Here is a 22,632-nt window from a genome sequence, read left to right as displayed (position 1 = left end):
CCGAAACTACCGCACACAACTTATAGCAAAGTCAACTCTCCTAACTCCAAGTTCCTCCTCTAAATAAGTTGATGAAAAATGAGAACAATTCAGACTTATTTAATGAGGATCAGGCTTTACGGTACATCCTTATCTAAGCAACTTATTCTTAGGATTTGATCAGGATTTTGGATCCTTTTTAATTAAGTGAAATGCAATGCTCTCAAATTGTGGGCTGAGGACCTCGTTTCATCATAGTGATACTACGACATGTCTCTGCATCACTTGCAAACTGCAATTACATATAAGCCATTGGTGGTATTTTAGACATTTGACTCGATTTGATCCGTACTATGGAGTCATTTCAAAGTGAAATGCAGAGACAATTTTGTAAATTAACTAATTCAGCGGTTTACAATCTCCATAGGTCGGACCTAGTTTTCTATCTTCTTCTTCTTCTTCTTTTTTTCCTTTTTTAATTTAAAAAAGAAAAAAACATTTTTCAATCAATTATTATAATTACTGTTGTTTTGTGTTTTTTGACCATTATAATAAGGGTACATAGTTGTCTTTATGGCTTTGTCTTTATAAAGACTGATGATGCTGAGATCGTCAGTCGAGATATTCGTCCAGACAAAGACCGTCCACTGCTTGTATTAACCCTGAGGTATAGCCAAAAAGGAAGAATCACCGGTGGGGTGCTGCCCACAACGCCTCCGATGATTAAGTTAGAGACAACTTAACAAGCAGGTTAAAAGTAGAGAAAGCAAAAATGAGAATAAAATTGTGTGATTTTTCATACCCCCTCTGGATCTTGTTTATGGGTATATATAGGTTATTTCAGTGTCCTTCTAGCCGTTGGCTCTGTCATTATGGGAGCATTATTGCTTGAGTCCGTAACGCTTGTGCCAGGTGTTAAGTTGACCGGCGCACCTTCAATGGTATTGGTGTTTATTGCAGCTAGTCATAACGGCCGTCCTTGGTTGGGTTGCTCAGGTAGCCTCCTTCGTACTGTGATGGTAATGGGATCGTCCTTATATATCGTTCTTCTTGGATGGACGATCTTACTCATTTCTTGGACCTATCAAAGACTGTTTTTTAACATCAAGTTAAGATATCAATTAGTTTTTGGAGTAAGCGAAATTTAAATTCCAAATCTCTTAAGAAAGGAGAAAACATTTAACTTATCTAGCTACTTGCAACTCACTATACTTGCCTACTTTACATGTTATGACTTTGACAAACAAAAAAAATTTAGGAGTAATTTTCTATTCTATATGTGATAAGGCACACCTAGAAATGGATCCATTAATATACATAAAGATTCTCTCAGAAGCCCACCAAACTGGCCCAATACGTTTGTCTTTGTTTGATATTTATGAACGTTTTGATTCTTTTTAAGGGTAGAAATCCTCTTTTTAAGTAATAAAAGAGGTAAAATCTCAATTTCATGAATAAATAACTTGAATAAAAAAAAAAACTTGAAATCTCAATTTATATATTAGCAAAATCCTAATTAATGAAAAAAACAATGAATTAAGTCATGTGAATTTGTTTTCTTCATCTTTAAATAGTAACCACTTAAAATTTAAAATGAGAATAAATGATATGAATAAATCCTTCTTTTAATTATACCTCCCATAATAATATTAGACAACTAGCTAGATTGGTGGTAAAATCTAAATTGCTTTAACCTTTTATTACATGAATGAGTTATATTCAAAGGTCCAAATTTTATTAATAAGATGAAATGAAATATTAGAAAGATTTGTGACATGTAGATGATTTTGTATTTAAGATGCATGATTGGACGTTGATGATGCCAAAATCGTCAGTTGGGTCACTTGTCCAATCCAGAGCTTTAGACGATCTTGTAGGACCTGCAAGATAAAGAGAGATAGATCAAAGAGACCAACGGGTTGTGCCCGATGAGGGAGCCTCCGATGCTTAAGTTAGTATCACCCCATATTTCTCATATTTAGATAGTGTTTTGTTGTAGCTTTTGACCTACCTCCACAAGTGAGACGAACTGTCCCTTTTATAGGTGATTTGGATAGCTGTTATACATAATTGGAGGTGATTATTACCCATATGTAACAATCATCGTATTGATGGGCGTTTAAGACCGATGAGTAACGGTCGCCATTAATGTGTTGAATGTGCTTGAACGGTTACATCTTTTGGTCTACTAATGATGCAAGGTTGTCCATATTAATGGACGACCTTAATGATTTTTAGGACTCATCAGACGTTAATGGTAAATCATGATTACCATTGATCCCAACATCCCGTGTCGTTATTATGATTATATGATTTTTATGACAAAATAAAGGAACTGAACGTCATTTAATTTAAAAATATAATGTGATTCTCTAATTGTTATAACTAGTTCGAGAAAAAAAAAATCCTAAAATCTTATTATGTAACTCCACATCAAAATGATGTTTCCTTTATCAATAAATATTTTAGGAATACTTAAAATTTAAGTTAGATCATTTTCATATCAATCTTATACATTATTTAAATGAATCATTTCATGTTTTAATTAATATAAGTGATTATCAACTTAAATAAAATAAAATAAGAAAGTAATTGTCAAGAGCCAAAGCAATGAGTTGAAATTATCTATAAAAAAATAATACTAGTGATTCAATTGGAAAATATTTAAGCAAAGCAACTCTAATACCATGTTGTTGGAAGTGGATTCGCTAATTACGGATGCAATCGAATGTGTTTAAAGAGAAGAAACATTATTTTACCAATGCAAATTGTCAAAATTAGATCAATATGGACATAACTATACACCATCTATTTTTGCATTAAAAATGTCTTCTTTTTTCAATAATAAACAAGGTCGTCCACTAAGCTAAGTACGAGGCAATTTGAATGAAAAGGCTGCGAAATCTTCTTTAGAAACCTTCTATTTTAGCTAAATTGCATTGAATGATTATGTTGGGATAGATTTTTTTAATTTAATTAGTACGAAAATTTATGGGGTGATGCATGTATGTTCCCTTCAAAATTTGATTTTTATGGGATAAGAGGAATTGTATATATCCGAGGAAATAGTTAGATATTTAAAGAGGTCTAAATACTCTTGTTTGTCAAAAAATAAAAATTTTGATAGAAATTGCATACATTTTTGTAGAGATAAAAATCAAAACAAAATTGTGATAAAAGCTCCCTCCTTCCATCTATCCCTACAAAAGCAGTCATATTACAAGTGTTGCACATTCTTTGCGTCCACTTTTTGATTCCATTAGCTCCTTCTACTATAAATATACATCCCCCTCTTATCCTCATTTTTGTTCATAGTATATTGACCATGGCCATGGTGGGTGAGAGAGTTAGAGTAGACCAATCTTTCAAAAGCAGAACCTCCATGGTAGATATCCATATTTTGGTGGTAGATGATGATGCTACATCTCTTGCCATTGTTTCTGCAATGCTTAGAACATTGAAATATGAAGGTACTTTTTTTTTTTTTTTTGGTTTAAAGATTTCAATCCTCTTTGTATTTAACTTCTTGTTTTACACATAATTGCATGGTTAGGGTTTTCACAAGCCTTTATATACATGTTTTATAATATTCTTTCTATTAGAGCACTTTCATTCCAACTATTCTTATTTCATTTATGTGTTTGGGGCCAATTAGCTTTCGAATTACATACATAGATAGAGTAATATTCTTCTGCCTATAAACTTGTGAATTTCATTAATTTTCAGCAAATATGATTTTTTTTTTTAATTTTACTTTTTCCGATCAATATTATCCTCTAAAATAGATCTCAAACTTGTTTTCTAGTATTCTGTTTATGGATCTCATATCGCACTAATTTGGTAAGGCCTTGTGTGCATGTTTTTTGACTTAATCTAAAAGATTTCTTCATTTTGCATTGTGTGTAAGAAATTGAAGGGAGAATTTGAGTTTCCATACTTGGCTTTCTACTAAAACACGAAAACTTATTTTGATTAATTTCCCTTTACAACTAATTGATTATTGTTTTAATGTTCTTTATTGACACAATTGCTTTCAATCTCTTTTCTTATATTGTTAGTATTATGTTTCATGAATTTTCTTATAGTCATTAATTTGATATGCATACATGTTTTTCACTTGTTTTTAGATATTCCATATATCCATTTATCTCCATTCTACTATGAGAAAAAGTTTAGTGAAAATATATCTTAATTAGTGTCTTCATCTATTGCACATACAATAGATTTAATTCTTCTATTTTTTTTCACATATATTACAAATTGAAACTTTATAATCTTATTCTCTCAAACTATAATGTTTTGATCCTATCTACTTTTTCATTGGCTCAAAGTTATTTCTTGTTTACTACAATTTTTATTTTTATTTTTATTTTCCTTAACATAAATGATTGAAAATTATAATATTCTTTTCTTACCAAGAGACTATATATGCCTTTAATCCTTTCCCAAGATTTACTAGATCTAAGTAGGAGGTATTAGCTTGTGCATTGGTATATACTCTATTCGTTTTTACATTTAATAAAAAAAAATTGTTAATTTTGTGGAATGGTTGTTATTATTGCTTATTAATGATCAAATTTCCTTCGATCAATTAATTTAACACTCTTCAACCAAGTATTTAAAATTAAATCTTAGTTGGGAAATGTTATATATATTTGTGAGAATCACTCTTGTTTAATTTGTACTTTGTAGTAAAACGGTTTCAACATTTTCTTTCTACAGTGATTCCTTTGTAAACTAATAACTTTGTTGCTATTACTTTAGTTGTGACAGTTAGAAACCCAATGGATGCTTTGGCTACTCTTCGGATGCAAAAATTCGACCTCGTTGTTACAGATCTGCATATGCCTGTAATGAATGGGCTTGAATTGCAAAAGGAAGTCGAAGAAGAATTCAAGCTACCTGTAATTAGTGAGTGCCATTTTACATCAATGATTCTAATTTTAAATAACAAGCCATTGATTTCATCTATAAAATGTTCCTCTTAGTGTTTGATTATTTCATGTTATAACACAATTTTGTTTGTATATTTTAATAGGATTTTGATTATTTAATTTCATGCTATAACACAATTTTATTTTTTTTTATTTTTTTCCAAATGTATTATTCAATCTAATGCAGTGATGTCTGCTGATGACGATGAGAGTGTCATATTGAGGAGTTTAGAGTGTGGAGTTGCTTTCTATATAGTAAAACCAGTAAGCCCGAAAGACCTCAAAAATGTATGGCAGTATGCTGTTGCAGCTAAAAGAGGCAAATTTATTGCTATCGAAGAAATCAAAAACATTCCAGCTGAATCATCGGTTGTTTCTTTCGAGGATAAAAAATCCGCAGCATCATCTGTTTGTCAAGAAAAACGTAGTAAAAAGGACTCCAAGAGAAAGGGTGTCCCAAAAATGGGAAAGGAAGATGAGAATGAAATGAATCAGGGAGTCCCTAAAAGGGCAAAGCTGGTTTGGACAAATTCACTTCACTGTCGATTCTTGGAAGCCATAAATCATATAGGCTTGGATAGTAAGAGATCTCTTGCTAATTACAAATACTTTTCCCTCTTTGTTTATGCTTTTTGCTTGGTTTTCAGTTGCAATTTCTCTATGTTTGTATTTCTAATGTTTATCTTTCTAATTTTAATTCTTCCAGAGGCTGTGCCCAAGACGATTCTTGAGATCATGAATGTGTGGGGCTTAACTAGAGGAAATGTAGCCAGTCATTTACAGGTTTGGTTCTACATTAAATTAAAATTTAAGAAGTGTTATGTTCACAACATTTTTACAATACTTTCATTACAAATATTAGGTGGCAGGTTATTACGAGTTTTTAATTTGAATTCATAATTGATATTATTTTTTTCTCCACTAATAACAACAAGTAACAATCTGTTACATATAATTTGTTGTGAAAGTGTCATTAAAATGTTGTATCTGTAACATTTCTCTTAAAATTCTCATATGATCACCTGCCAATTAATATATCCTTTTTTGGCTAAGCTCAGGTCTTGGTTGTCAAGTTCTCCTTAACAATGTGCCGTAGTAAATTCATGCAAAATGGAAACAAATAAAAACTATCAAAATTTATTTACTTTTTTAAATGTCATTTGTTAGGATTTAATTGTAAAACTTGTACAATTGAGCATCTTGTACATTCAGTTTATTGAACATTATTGAACATAGACCATTAAAAACTCAAAGAATATTTCCAAGATAAAATCTCATGTCTTTATTTCCAATAGTTCTTTAGGTTTTATACTCCTTAAATTAGAGATAATTCATTTGTAGATAATGTGGAAAGCCAAATAACGGATCAAAATCTTATAGAATTTTTAGGGTAATCCATAAGCAATCAAATCCTATCATTTTTTTCAATTAAATAATTATGATTTTGTGAAACCATCAATTTATTAAAATATATTGTCTTCATCCTAATTAAGTCACCTCCAAAGAGAAGAGAAGAAAATGAGAAAAGTAGTGTTAGCTTCTTATGGATGCCACTCACAAATTGATGTTGAAAAAAAAAAAAAAAACTCAAATTCTTCAAATTAAATGAAAATTTTGTATTCTAAAAAAGTGTAGCTTTCTGATAAAGGGGAAAAAAAAGAAACTACAGATGCCATAAGGGAAAAAAATGTCATCAAGAAAAATCCTCAATCTTTTTGTTTGCATTACATCTATGTGTGTTTTGTTTTTGAAAACACACTAGTCAATAATTAGGCATTGTTTTTAGGGCTGTCCACGGGTCGTTTCGGGTCAGGTTTGTGCCCAACCCGAACTTGACCCAAAAGACTCAGATGGGAGAAAGCATAACCTGCAACCGACCCGTGTGGAGCTTTGGATTGGCCGGATTGGGTCTTGTCGGTTTCGGGTGCATCTCGGTTAGTTTCAGGTTTTCTATAAGGGTTGAAATTCGGTCGGATTTTAACCGAAATCTTGCCAGATCTCAACAGAGTTGGCCAGATTTATCGATATTTGGCCAATATTCCTCCATATCCTTTAAGATCTGGCTGATATCTTGCTATATTTGTCGAGATCTGGCCAAGATCTCTTTACATCAGCAGAGTTTTGAGTTTAGGCTTACTGGTTTTCAGACTAAATTTGCGATTTGCGACAGGAAGAGAGAAAGGCATCAGGCGGGTCGGGTTCTCAGATAGTCAAACCTAACTTGAATCAATGGCATCGGGCCTTACCAATGATTGACCAAACCATTGCTAAAATCGAGCGGTTATTGGATCGAAGAGCGTTGGGTCGGTTGATTCTTCAGGTCTGGGTGAGTGCTGGACAGCCCTAGTTGTTTTAGACCTCCAACTTTTAATTACAGTTTGATCAATTAAGGCTAATTAACTATTAATATGATTCTCTCTCAAAAAGGAGGAAGGTTACTTCTAGAAAAAAAAAAAATTTTGCAATGGGTCACTGGGTAGGCCTACTCGCGAGTTACTTGTGAGTCACCATAGTTGTAACTAACTTTTGAAATTTCTCACACTCCTCACATGTCCACTCACGAGTGTGTCAATCCCGAGCTACTCGCAAGTTAGTCTCAAACTCCTCTAAATGTGCAACTCTTCACAAACTCTAGACTAAACTCCTCCACAAAAATACAAGGAAATAAATGTATGAATTACAATAAAATTGGCACAAAATAAAGCCAACAAAACGTAATGAGAAAAAAAAAAAAATCACAACTTAATAATCTTCCCCTATTTCGTGACAAAACATCTTATAATAGACTCTAAACTTAAATGTGAGTTTGTAAACATTGGCAAAACTCACTCACTTAAATTTAAGAATTGTGAAGAACTTGGAACAAAAATACTGATCAACTAAATATGATATGAACTATGAAAGTCATGTAAAAATGACTGCAATGATCATTTAACAACGCAAGAGATAATCCAAAATGCAATCATTAATGCACAAAACACATAGATGTATGCATGTTCAACAAAAAAATGCAATGCAATGAGAATAAGAAAGCAAATATAACAAAAGATAACTAAAAGCATCATAAAAGTGCCAAGGCCAAACAACACGGCCACAAGAACAACCAAAAGGAATATTGAAAGTAAATTGCAGAACTGTAAACAAACGAATTCATAATTGTAAAATAAACAAAAGATGTCTCCCTCTTAAAGTGATCAACACAAAACAACTCCCCTGACAAGATGTGTTCTACCCTTGATATATGTATCTTTACTTATGGAATTTCTCTCCCTAAGAATGTGCACAAGAGACCTATAATTTCTCACCCTTTTTGTACATGAATAAGAAAGGAGTCGATAAGAAAGAGGATAAGAATTGAAGCTAAAACCAAGGACAAGAATACATATGAGGCACATGATGTATGAGTAATGAAGCTCAAACAAGAATGAGAATTATGCCACAATGGGCCAACATCCAACACATAAAAACCTCATATTCAAAAACTATGAATTAAAAACAAATAAAAGTGTAATGAATTACCTTGGAGATGAACAAGAATTGAAATGCACTTGTTTTTGGTTGGGTTTTGATGAGGAAAGATAAAAAAAGATGGTTTAGGGGAGAGAGAGAGAGAGAGAGAGAGCTTTTAAAAAGAAAACCACAAAATGCCCATTTAAAATACTGATCCGGGAAACTCGAAAGTGTAAGCCACTTGCCGCGAGTACCACTACCCAAAGCCCATTTTTCTTTAAAAACAACTTGTAAATTGGACTACCCACTAGTCACACATGAACCAACTGTGAGCGGCTCTGCCCAAAACCTGACTGAATGTAATATTTCAAAGAAATTTCACTTGGGAGTGAGTCCACTCATGAGTTACTCGCGAAGCACTCACGAATGACTTTGACCATTGTTTTTAAAAACAAATTTTCATGAATTTTTAAAAAATCAACAAAAAAAAAAAAAAAAAAAATCATTAGAGATAAAGACAAGGGTATAGATAAACACTTCCAAAGACAAAGAAAATAATCAAAATTCTTTTTGATTTAACCATAATATGATTAAGTACAAACACATCAAATTTAAATGAGTACAAACAAATAAATGAGATAGGCATCTGGTGAACAATAAACTTGTGTATCATATGTGAATATCAAGTGTGAATTTGTCTAAATTTCTAAAATGATTCTTCAATGACCAACTCATAAAAGGCATACAATAATGACACTAAGGCATGAGAGACCCTTAACATGAATAGACAAGAGTATATATGATCCCTCACGTAGAAAAATAATGTGTTGAAATTGATGTTGGTTAGCAAAACATTCTTGGAATATGATATTCATAAGTTTAGAACATACGGAAGTTGGGTCTCAGTTGCAAAAATATAGATATCAAATTATGATTTTTGTGCAACTTCAACTTACTAAACTTTTTTCTTTACATTTGAAAACAGATGCTTTTTTCATAAGTATTTGGCTTTTACATTCAACGTATAAACCATATTATGCTCCACATTTTCCTAGTCAAATTAGTTTTCGAAGCACAACTTTTTCAATTCTTTATCTTTTTTATATTATTTTTGTACTCGACCTTTTCCTAGTCAAACAAATTTTCGAAATACAACTTTCTAAGAGCTTTTTAGCATAAAGAAAAACAATTGTGAAGAGAGATATATGAACCATTCTATGAATATGTTAAGGTTGTTAAGGACATATTTTTATGTAACTGGCATATCTTTTGACAAAACGCACTTTACTTGTATTTGGGTAAATCTAAGAAGGTTCAAGATGATCATCACAAGTGGATAAATTGAAAACATGAGGATTACTCAAGAACTGCTCAAGAAAAGTGCAATCTGCAGGTCTCGATATCTCCTCGATAGAAGATCAATCTGTCAAGATTCATTAAAGCTCAACACATGTCTCGATCTATCAAGCTTATAAGATTCAAATATAGCCAGCAAAGTTTTTATTCTAAAAGGCTATTTGTTTATGGGTTTGTATAATCCTTATAAGACTAGGAAAATCCAAGATTTGTGGGTTTGTATAATCTTTATTAGACTAGAAAAGCCCAAGGTTTGTTTAAACCTATTTGGAATAGGAGAACCCATTAAGCTCCTATTTAAAGGAGGTGGAAAAAGAAAAACCTAACCCTAGAGAGCTTCATAAGTTTTCCTTTTTGAAACCCTAACCTCCTCTTGCAGAAGAAAGAGTTCTTACTGCATTTCTTGTACGCCTTTGGGTTTTGTAACAAGCAAAATCTCTTGCACCAACATTAAAGATCTTATTAGTGTTTCTATGTAAAGCTACTGTAAATCAACTACAACAATCAAAGAGTTGCTATAAAGTTAGTTACGTACTGAGATCCGTGCATTATTGGTTAGTCATACTAGGATTTGTGCATTGAAATGAGAGATTGCCGCTACATCACAAGTCTAATTGGGTATTGGAGTAAGGGTTCAACTATAGGTTGATATTAGGTATTAAGATTCCTGATTCCTTTTACTTATAACTACTTGTTTTGATAATAGTGGTTTTTTAAGAGTGGTGATCTTAAATTCACCCAGTAGGGTTTTGCCTCAGTGATTTTTCTTATTCGTAAACAAATCACCTGTGTCAAATTTATTTTCTGTTGCATTTAACTTAGTTGGTGATTTGTTTGTATTACCACAATTATTGCATATAATTGAATCTAATTAATTCACTCGAATCAAGAGACAAACAAAGTACGACAAATGTGAATACGCATTTACCACAACAATACATAGAAGTCTAGATTTTACTCACAATTACTATAATATGCATATATAACAAGACTAAACTCATAAATGCATTATGTCATTAGTACAAAGATACTAGATCAAACTTTACATGAGATATGTGCTTAAACATCATGGTTAAATTTTTAGATTTTTTGTTGTTGGTGTTTTGCGATTTTTACTCACACAAAAACAAATGAAAAGAAAAAAAAAAGCATAAACAATGCATAAAAAGAAATGCATGAGAATGTAACATCTAATGTATGAAATTCTCATACTTCTCAACCAACTTATTAGATTCATTAAGTTTATCGGTTAAGGCATCCTGAACGGTTTTTAGACCCCTTAACACAACCGGATTAACCTAGTTAATTAGCCAAGTGATTAACTTCAAATTATGCAAATCTAGGTTATCACAATCAAACAATCATATCAAGTATATAACAGCAGAAATATAAATAACACAAAGATATGATGACTCAGGAAAACTAAACCGGCAAAAAACATATGGAAGGTTTAACCTAGTTATCCTCAAGGGAAACTTGAATCCACTATCTTGAAAGAATCGAAGTTCATACAATAAGACTTGCAAGCCCCCACACTCGACTTCTTATTGTTACCCACCAGTAGAACTTACTGACATGACTACGTGCAAGCTCCAAGATCACGGACTCCTTCTTTCTTGGATTTTCCAGCAAGTATAAGTACACCCGCTTGTATATCTTTAAGCTTTAATGGCAGCAACTGAGTTGATCATCAAGTTCTTGAAGAAACCTCCTCCTTGATAATCCTAAACTTGTGTGAAGAAAAACTCCTCACAGATCTCACAAAAGATTCACTCAAACAGCAATATGAGCAACTATACAACTCTCAATCAACCAAGACTTTAGAGAGGTTTTGGTACAAAACACTAAAACCAAAAGAGGCACAAGAGGCACTCTAATCTCTCTCTTTTCAGTCTTGAATGGTTTTTAGACCCCTTAACCCAACCAGATTAGCCTAGTTAATTAGCTAAGTGATTAACTTAGTCAAATTATGCAAATCTAAGTTACACAATCATATCAAGAATATAAAGCAATATAAAAATAAATGACACAATGATATGATGATCCAGGAAACCACACGGTAAAAACCTGGGGAGGATTTGACCTAGCAATCCTCAAGATAAATTTGAATCCACTATATGAAAGAATTAAAGTTCATACAAAAAGACTTACAAGCTCCCTCACTTGACTTCCTAATGCTACCCACCAGTAGAACTTACTGACACGACCACGTGCAAGCTCCGAATCCACAGACTCTTTCTTTCTTGGATTCTCCACAAGATACAAGCACCCCCGCTTGTTTTTCTTTAAACTTCAATGGCAGCAACTGATTTGATCATCAAGGTGTTGATAATATCTCTACCTTGAAAACCTTAAGTTTATGTGAAGAAAAGCTCCTCAAGGATCTCACAAGAGATTCACACAAACCGTAAAAATATAAGCAACAATATAACCAGAGCAACACTCAAAAACGTAGTTAGGGTTTTGCCTTATATATCTAGGGCAAAAACATAAAACCCAAAACGTTTAATGAGATAGGGCTGAGTTGGAAATTCTACAGAAAAACCATTCTGGCCGATTTTCGATCGATCGAGTCTAACTTTCGATCGATCGAGCCAGGCTGAAATGCACCAATGCATCTGCAGCCTCTCGATTCTAACTTTACATGAATTACACAACTTTGAGCAAGCCTAAACAAGACTAAACATATTGTTTTGATCATGGTTTGCCAACATTACATATTAGAGTTCTAAATACATAAATTTCTAAATTTTTAAAACTTAACAAACTCCCCATTTGGCAATCCGTGACAAAACACAAATTAAGAGCTCAAAGTTTACAAATAAAAACCCTTTACAAAAATAATGCTTATAACATAAATTCAATCCTAACTACTATCCATCAGTTGCAAGTGTAGACAGCAGCTCAATTGAATCAACCTGTATATTCCTGAAACACTCAACAAACACATAAACGCATGTGTTACAGAGAACAGTAAAGCAACAGGTATGTAAACTAACTCTCCCCTTAAGTTAGATACAACAAAAATAAAACATTCTTGTATGTTTCACACAACACATAATAAAGACATATATTAATGAATAACTCATAAATATAAATCAATAAGTAGTGAACACAAGAAACAAGAATCATATATATCAAAATCAGTGTAACTCCCCCAATCATGAATAGCCCAAAAAAATGATATACAAAGTGAAGCACCTAGATACAATTTAATATCTCCACGAGCTCCGCAAAACAAAAGAAAAAACTCCCCCTAACTACAAAAACTCATCTACAGTGTCAAAACTCTACTCCTCCTTTTTGTAACGGAATGCCAAAGGACAATCACATGCCATCATCAAAAGGAGGTGGTGAAAGTGAACGAAGATGTGCTAAGTCGACTCGCAAAGCACGTATCTCATCAAGCCAAGTCCACTAAAATCTGACCATGAGCCGCCTAAACGGTCATGACAGTCTCTAAGGTACGACATATGTCAAAGTCATCCGAAGGAAGTGGAGGAACAGCAGCAGCAGCAGCATCACCAACAGGATCAGGGACATCCTCACTAGTAGGACCTGTAGAAGAAGAAGGAGGAGGTGCGCTACCAGAAGGCTCAAACCTAGAGTGTTTAGAGCTAACTCAAAGATGAGCAACCCTCTGCCTGAGAAAAGACGCACCTATGGGAGCAATAACATGTACAGGCTCAGAAGAAGGGAAACCATCTAGACCAAGATATAATAAAATCCTATGAATAAAGATAGGATGGACAAGAGCATGAGAGGAAGATGAACTCCTATAAACTTCATTCAAAGAACAAAGAAACAAGTGAAGAAAACTAATAGGAGCATCAGTAACAAGAGCGTACAAAAAGACACACCGCTCAAGAAGAATGGTGTGAAGATGAGAAATTAGCCAAATAGAATGACATGCTATCCTAAAGAAGAGATAGTGCAACTCAGATAGCTCAGCAGTAGTGATCCTAGGATCAGAACCCCACTGGATAGAAGACCTAATGATATATGACATGACATCACTCAAAAGAGGAAACTCATCATACAAATAGACAGGGTGCTGGACCACGGTACCCCTAGAGCATCAGCCACTACAGTAGAAGTAATGGTGTACTCTACGCATCGTATCCAACTCTTTACCAAAGCGTTGGAATCATAGACGCGGATAGAGATGTTCGAAAAGAACTCTCTAATCAGGGTAGCTGGAGGAGGAGGATTAGAAATATCCAACAGAGGTAACTAACCTCGATGCTTAAAATTAGCCGTAATGGCAGGATCAATCTCATCTAACACAAAAGAATTCTTAGCCCAAATCTTTCTCATAAGGTTCAATTTCTTAAAAATCTCTTGGTTTTTCTCACTAGCAAACTTCTCATGGTCAAAAGAAGGTGGGGGAGGAGAAGGTGAGGGAACAGACCTATGAGCTCTAGTCTTCCTAGGCATGATGCTAAAGAAAGGACAAATACATAAAGATAAAACCAAAAGAACACAAAAGAAACACAAACCAAGGGCAGACTGCAAGTTAGCATAAAAAAATACAGAACAAAAATCTATATGATGCATGAACAATTACAATGTCAGGATGCATGTTCTAATACAGATGCATGTTCTAATACAGTTTCAATTTAAATTCAATTTCACAAAATTGGCTTGAGCACAAAGTTTCTAACAAAAACCCCAAAATTGAAAACCACTTGTTAAGATTTTGGAAATAATTGACAAATTGATCATCACACAAGCTAGAAAACATAATATAATGATCAATGACATCAATTCAACAAGCCAATTTCATCAATTGAACCCAATTTGAACAAATCCCCAATTCGGATCAATTTCAAGCCCTAGAATTTTCAATTTTTCATAAAACATAGAATTGATCAAATTAAACCATCAATATCATGTTTATATCATGTCCCAACAAAAACCCAATGATCCATTTCACTTAAAAATGCTTGAATCATGAAAATCCCCTAAAAGAATAGGTCTGAAAATCTCAAGGAAAAATTCATGAAATTTGAAAATAAAAGAAAAAGGAGGGGTAAAATAGATTTATCAGCCTCAAAGGACAATTTCCTTGCAAAAGATCGGAGGAAAACGACAAAAAAAATGCTGAGTGAGCTTGCCGAGTCAGAGAGAGAGAAAAAGGTTTTGAAACTATTTGAAAAAGTCAAGAACAGTGTTTTAAAAAACCTGATTCGTGATATTCGATTGATTGAAAATTACATTCGATCGATCGAATCAACCCGAGACTCCTAAAAAGCCTTTAAGCAATTTTCGATTGATCGAAAAACATAATGGATAGATCGAAACAGGCAGAGGCTCACAAAATTTTTGAAAAAAAAAAAAAACACAGTTTTGAAAAAACAACAACCACATTTTGGGCATAACTCCTCAAAGCATTAAAATTGATGAATCAAAATGCATAAGTATAAGATGAAATGCTTTTTCAAAAACCCAAGTTTTAAGCCCAGTTTTTCAAAGAAAATTTCAGCCATTCTCCCTTTAAATTCTCAAGCAAAAAAAAAGTTTTGCATAATACTCAAGGTATTTTTAAACTTGGTTGGTCAGAATAAAAACACACACAATAACATGTACAGTGTTTAACAAAGTGTAACTTGTGTAGTGTGTGCATCTAGCAAAAACTTGAGATACATGTGAGGTGATATGTGAATAGAAATCAAACACAAAGTCTACAAAATTTATCACATAGAATTTGAAAGAGACCATCACCAAAAGAGTTACATCATATAACTCCCACATCTCCTAGATCATAAGCTTGCAATCATATAAGTTTCTTCAATTTTTGCCTCATAATGTATACACAGATTTTAGTTATGTGATTTGGCATCAAGCCTTATAATATACACCAATTTTAATTATGTGATTTGGCATCAAGCCTAATAGTACACACCAATTTTAATTATTAAGCAATTAAATCGAGGTTACACCTTATGTTTTTTTTGTGCATGTGCTACACTTTCTCGAGCACAAAATCTTACGATATGCACTAAGGTGTTTATGATTGGCTAGTGAACAGTGGTGAGATGGTTATTTATGCCTTTCTCAAAAGGATCAAGTCTGACAGTCAAATAACATGTGACTTCAAGATTAAGACAAAGTGATAGACACCATAAACATCTTTCCCACACAACATGCACTACAAAGTTTCAACTAGTCAAGTGCAATAAATAAGCTCATCAAAGCTAAACAAGGTACACAAGACATGTTATGTGTAAAAAGATTGACCAACCTTGTTTTCAAAAACCAAGAAAAATAATGCCAAACACAATTTGCTTTCCTCTTTTTTTTTTTCTTTTTTTTTTTTAAAGAGAAAACAAAAATAAATCCTAGAATAAAATGCATGAATGTTATGCAATGAAAATCCTAGAAATAAAACAGCACAAAAGAAATGGTCACAAAAGAGTAGAGCAATGAAGCACAAGGACCATGTCAGAAAGACTCAATTAGATCGAGTCTTTTATATCCAAAACCTTTTAGATGCACCACGAGTATTGGAGTTCCTATTCACTTTCGAGTGATTTCCAACTCTCGGATTGGAATAAAGGTTTAAAGCCTTTACCAATTCACCAATGAGTGCCATAGGATCTTGTACTTGAGGCATAAGCACTTTTGGTTTGTTTGCTCTCTTAGCAGCTTGAAGCTTGTAACAGTTAGGACGAATGTGTCTAGACTTTCTACAAAAACGAAAAACCTAAGCAGGTTTACCGTGCATCTTGTCCTTAGAAAGGGTAGACTCTTTAGGTTTAGACTCTCCCATATCAACCCTAATCTTCCTAGGAAGTGAAATTTCTATAAGTTTGACAACCTCACTCACAGAAGGTTTGACAGTTTCACTCACAACCTCACTCACGGAAGGTTCAGAAGAAGATGAAGGAACAAAGTTCGTGGAATTAGATACGGACACAAAGATGCTTTCAACAAAACCTAATCTAGATTTGTCAGAAGGAGCCTTTTGAACATTTAGCATTTGATCAAGTTTAGAACTAGCAGATTTAGCAACAGATAAATCATGTTCCAAAGTTTTAACTTTATCAAGTAAAAGCATGTTCTCAGATTTCACATGGTTCAAAAGATCATTAGCATCAAATAATATAACAAGCAAATTCTTTTTATCAAGCTCAAGAGATTCAATTTTCTTCAGGCCAAGTTCAACATTCATAGCATCCTTTGCAGCAACTTTGCAAAGTTTATTATAGGCTTCTTGAAAATCTGCATCCTTAGAGAGTTCCCCATCAGAAGGGTTCTCTTCAACAGACACGCTTTCATTTACTACAGCAATAGCAGTGAAAGCAATGAAGTTTCCATCCTCGTCACATCCAGACTCATTATCAGAAACCTCATTATCACTAAGGGTTACAGCCATAGCTTTACCCTTAGACCTCAAGAAAGTAGGACATTCAGATATAACATGACCATACCCTTGACACCAAAAACACTGAGGACCTAAAGAATTGTTTAAAGATTAACCAACTTTTTATCTAGGTTTTTCAAAGTTATTAACCTTAATGGGATCATTCTTCCTAAAGTTTATAGGTTCAGTAGTGTTTGTATCTCTTGCCTTTCTGTTGTTATTCTTAAGAAAGTTTCTAAAGTTCTTGGCAAGGTATGCAGTCTCTGTAGTAGAGAGTTCATCATCAAATTCACCAACCTCAACATCATCAACTGACTTAGGAGCCATTGATTTGGATTTGTTCACTTTGGGTAGGTCTAACTCATAGGACTGAAGAGATCCTACAAGCTCATTAACAGGGATGGAGTCCACATCTTTGTTCTCAGTAATGGCAGTCACTTTGGGTCTAAAGTCCTCAGTCAAGAATCTAAGAATCTTTCTAACAATTTTAGGTTGATCATAGATTTCGCCCAGATTAAATGCAGAATTAACAATATTATTTAACTTAGCATAGAATTCATCAAAAGATTCATCATCAGACATCCTAATACTTTCAAATTTAGAAGTTAATTGTTACAATTTATTAATCTTAACTGCCTTTGTGCCTTCATGCACAGTCTAGAGGATTTTTCAAGCAGTTGAGCAACCTCAACATTTAAGATTCTCTTAAATTCCTCCATAGAAACAACATTAAAGATGGCATTCATAGCTTTGCTATTGAAACCAGCTGTTTCTTTTTGAGAAGTTTGCCACTCACTCACAGGAGTAGTGGGCTTCTCCCATCCGTATTCAACAGAATTCCAAACCCTCTCATCAATAGATTTTAGGAATGCTTTCATCCTTACTTTCCAATAAGCATAGTTATTGCCATCAAAGTGAGGAGGAATAACAAGAGAGTGTCCATGTTCCATGACAACAAGGGTCAAGGATCAGCTTAGAGATTAAAAGATCTACAACAAGAGAGCTACCTACTCTGATACCACTTGAACAGTTTTTAGACCCCTTAACCCAAGCAGATTAGCTTAGTTAATAGCCAAGTGATTAACTTAGTCAAATTATGCAAATCTAGGTTACACAATCATATCAAGAATATAAAGCAGCGGAAAAATAAATGACACAATGATATGATGATCCAGAAAACCACATGGTAAAAACCTTAGGAGGATTTGACCTAGCTATCCTTAAGGTAAACTTGAATCCACTATATAAAAGAATCAAAATTCATACAAAAGGACTTACAAGCTCCCTCGCTTGACTTTCTAATGCTATCCACCAGTAGAACTTACTGACACAACCACGTGCAAACTCCGAATCCACGGACTTCTTCTTTCTTGGATTCTCCACAACATACAAGCACCCCTGCTTGTTTTTCTTTAAACTTCAATGGCAGCAACTGAGTTGCTCATCAAAATGTTGATAATATCTTTACCTTGAAAACCCTAAATTTATGTGAAAGAAAGCTCCTTAAGGATCTCATAAGAGATTCACACAAACCTAAAAAATATGAGCAATAATACAACCAGAACAACTCTCAAAAACGTGGCTAGGGTTTTGCTTTATATACCTAGGGCAAAAACATAAAACTCAAAACATTGAATGAGATAGGGCTGAGTTGGAAATCTTGCAGATAAAACATTCTGGCTGACTTTCGATCGATCGAGTCTAACTTTCGATTGATCAAGCCAGACCAATGCACCAATGCATCTGCAGCCTCTCGATTTCAACTTTACATAAATTACACAACTTTGAGCAAGCTTAAACAAGACTAAACATATTGTTTCGATCATGGTTTGCCAACATTATACATTAGAGTTCTAAATACATGAATTCCTAAATCTTTAGAACCTAACAAGTCTTAAAAACATGGCTTAGGGTTTCTTTTATATAGTAGGAGAAGTAGATCTGAAACCCTAATCCTTAATGGGCTTAAGCTGCTGTTTGGGCCAACTTAAAATTCTACAGATACAATTTTCGATTGATCGAGCCTGTTCTTCGATCAATCGAACTAGGCAGAATATGAAATCTTTTTTCTACAGCTTGTATGTTCTTGAATCTTGACTTGAATTACCTTGAACATTGTTTAATAAAACCTATAGACTCTAAAATTTATATCTAGACAAGTTTATGTTCACGATTTGCCAATTATTCTAAACATTTAGAACCTAACACATCCTTTTCACAAACAAACTTGCTAAATTTCTCTGGAAATTTCTTAGTTTTTTTCTTAAGAAGCTTGTCAATAACAATTTTTAAACCACCAAAGGAGTCATGTAACATGTCATATTCAACATCATCATAAACAAAGTGCACCTATGAATTAAAGTCTAATTTGTTAAGAATCATTATTGTTTGTAAATGAAAGCATTCATGCACAATCTTGTTTATTGTTTCTTAATCATTATAATTGCTCAATGATGATTATGCATATGCATGGGAATATTGCAGAAGTATCGTTTATTCCTAAAGAAAGTCGCGGAAAAAGGTCTTTGCACCTCAAAGGGCGTATCCTTGAGATCAAGCTTTGCCTCTGGTCTTCCTACATCACACATATTCAAAAAATTTCGACAAAACTATCCCCAATTCCCAGAACAAAAACAAAAGAGAACATCTATGCTCCAACCAGGATTTGGAAGTAATTTTATGACACTTAATGGTTCTATCCTTGGTGGTACCCCTTTTAATAGAGCATCTTCAAGTGGAGCTCAGTTTGGATATGGAGAATCCTTTAATGCTCTCAACATAGAACCTGCTCGTTTTTCTACTAAGCATAATGCTTCAAGTTCCAACTTTGTGCCTCAACTAGGACTTGAGCAATGGCGCTCATTAAACAATCTTCAACAGACACTGTTTGGCAATAGAAATAATTCTCTTCATCAAGCAAATTGTCCAGCTTTTGCTAACAATGTTGGATCGAATTTTCCATCGTTAAGAGATATGACATGTGGCCCTATGAATAATGCTAAGAATGGCCTAGTGAATACTTCAAATTGTAATGACAAATATCCACAACAAACTCAACCAATTAGACCTCATCTTCTAAATGGTTCCCTGTTGAACTTCGACTTTGAAACACCTGGAATTCTCAACCATAGATATATTCCAGACATTAAGAAAAATATGGGGTCTCTCATCAGTTCTAATGCAGCTCCAAATATTGGCTATAATAATGGCGTTGATACCGGAATCCAAATGTCTAATAGAGAAAAGCTAATTGGAACAAGTGAAAAGAGTTTCAATGACAATGGGACACCAAATGGTCCTTGCAATGGCTTTGGGATGATGAATGGGCACAATGACAATATCGCTCTTGCAACAATGGGCAATGAAACTTTTGGTAATAACATGGATCAAGGAGAGTCTTCTTCTGATGGGTTTGAGAAAGCAAACCAATTACTACCATGGTTTAACATTGTCAATCAACAAGGAAATGATTTGCCAATATTGCCAACACAGTCACAGCAACAACCCAATATTGTAAATGGAGGAGAAAATGACTCTTCCTATGATGATCTGCTGAATGCCATTTCCCTCATGCCAAACTTAGGGGAGGATGATCTCAATGAGCTTTTCTTGGAGGAAACCTACAACCAACCTCCTTCTCAGGTGTGTTAGAAAAAAATAAATCTTTTAGCAAAATGTCACTTTCAGTTTGATTTTTATGTTTATATTGGTTCATGCGTAAGATATAACTTGTTTTAAAATTTATTGAGGTAACCAGTTATTACTGAATTTCATATGAGATTACTGTTGATATCACTTTATTATTTTTCCATTAACAACAAATCATCTAAATGGTTGTGAATGAATTTATGAAATGTTAAAAATATTACAAATTTTATCATAAAAAACTTATAAACCAATGTTATAAGAATATGGTAGGTGTCACCTAAATAATATAATAAATAAATATTTTGATTTTTGATTTTTTTTTTCTTTTGTAAGTGATGACAAACTAGTTTGTAAGTAAGGTTTATATAGTTAATTTGCAAAATTTAAAAGATCACTCATCTATAAACTTATAATATATATATATATATATTCTTAGTTACTTATTTAATAACCACTGTTTTACTTTAAATATGTAGCAACAAGGAGGGGAAGAAGTACCTTCTGAAGAGAATCCTCATGTGAATGAAGTTCAAATTCTTGAACCATCTGGTTCATCCAATCTTGAAGAGAATGCACCTTTAAGTGAACCAACTTTTAGCCAGGTATACGTCTAATGCTTTTCAGTATCAATTTTTCTTTATAACAAATACATCTAAATTATTCTTATAGTACTAAATTTAATTTCCTTCTTTTGTATACAAATGCAAGAAAGATTTTTTATGTTCCCAACTTGTTAATAGTTTTCCCTAAAAAAAAAATTGTTAATGGTTAATTTTCTTGTTCGCTACTTGCTTGTTTCTGTCTTCTTCTTCTTCTTCTTCTTTTTTTTTTTTTTTCCACAAAAACCTCAAATAATCACAAGAATTTGTAACCATTGACAATACTCAAAATTTTAGCCAAGAAATTTTATTGTTTGCATTGTCATATTCACTATGATAATTCTTGATGCCAAATTTACTGTCACGGTGTCCATAATCAAGGCGGTGAACAACTAGTGGACTTGGACTTTGATGTCAACATGTTTGCTTTGGCGGAGAGCCCTGATCGCTACCTCAACCAGGCAAATTCAACTTTTGTTTTATTTTAAGCATTCTATAATATCTTACTTCCAATGAGTCTACACAAACCCTAATAAGAGAGAATTATTTTTGAGTTCATATATGATTTACCTCTACACCATATAATTTTGGAATCAGACCCTTAGTTTAATAGCTTCTCAATGAAGTATTGAAAATATTGATGTTCCTTAACATTACTTTGAAAACACATTTTACCTCCTTATCATAATTAAGTTCCTAACCCTTTTGTTATAATGTGTACAGCAACAACTCGTGAGCTCAAATGATCTCTATGGCATGTATCAGGTGGAGAATAATGTTAATAGCCCATCGAAAAGTCAGGCATGATCTTAAAAAACCCTAATTTTCTCCCTATTGAATATATATATATATATATATTCTTTTAGAGTTTCAAAATCTCTTAACTTTTTCTAATGAAAAATTCGGGTTTTTTTTTTTTTTTTTTTTTTTTTTTTAAGGGATGGGAGGATGACTTCATGGACTCCTTGTTCCTGCAGCTGCTAGAGTGAGGAGGTTGTGATAATCCAAAAGTCGAGTTGCGGAGATACTTTTGTTTATCTCTATGCATTAATTGAGTTTAATTATATAGTTATGACATAGTATAATTGTGGTTTCATTTTAACCTACCATTTCGAAATTACTACAGTTTTATACAAGTATAAAAACTTTTTATAATATACTTTTTATAATATACTTACTTATTTAGTTAAAGTTTGATAAGATGTATTTTATTAAGACAAATTTATAATTAAGCCAATCCATAATTCTATCCTCCATATATATATATATATATATATGCACACATATAGAGTTAACCGTT

At 33.2% G+C, this 22,632-nt stretch overlaps 1 protein-coding gene across 1 annotated transcript; it reads left to right on the top strand.

The window, feature by feature from the left end:
• Window positions 1-3,325: 3,325 nt before the first annotated feature.
• On the top strand, window positions 3,326-22,139 carry LOC112029962 (two-component response regulator ORR24). The gene is made up of 7 exons (XM_024062642.2): window positions 3,326-3,449; window positions 4,744-4,890; window positions 5,101-5,493; window positions 5,620-5,696; window positions 19,570-20,727; window positions 21,210-21,335; window positions 22,056-22,139. Exons 1-7 carry the CDS (start codon window positions 3,362-3,364, stop codon window positions 22,137-22,139), a joined length of 2,073 nt encoding a protein of 690 aa, XP_023918410.1. The 5' UTR covers window positions 3,326-3,361.
• The last annotated feature ends 493 nt before the right edge of the window (window positions 22,140-22,632 follow it).

This window comes from Quercus suber, unplaced genomic scaffold (genome assembly GCF_002906115.3).
Source record: "Quercus suber isolate HL8 unplaced genomic scaffold, Cork oak 2.0 scaffold_119, whole genome shotgun sequence".
Taxonomy (NCBI): domain Eukaryota; kingdom Viridiplantae; phylum Streptophyta; class Magnoliopsida; order Fagales; family Fagaceae; genus Quercus; species Quercus suber.
The sequence above is the reverse complement of the archived record's forward strand: the minus strand, read 5'-3'. Positions and strand labels throughout refer to the sequence as shown.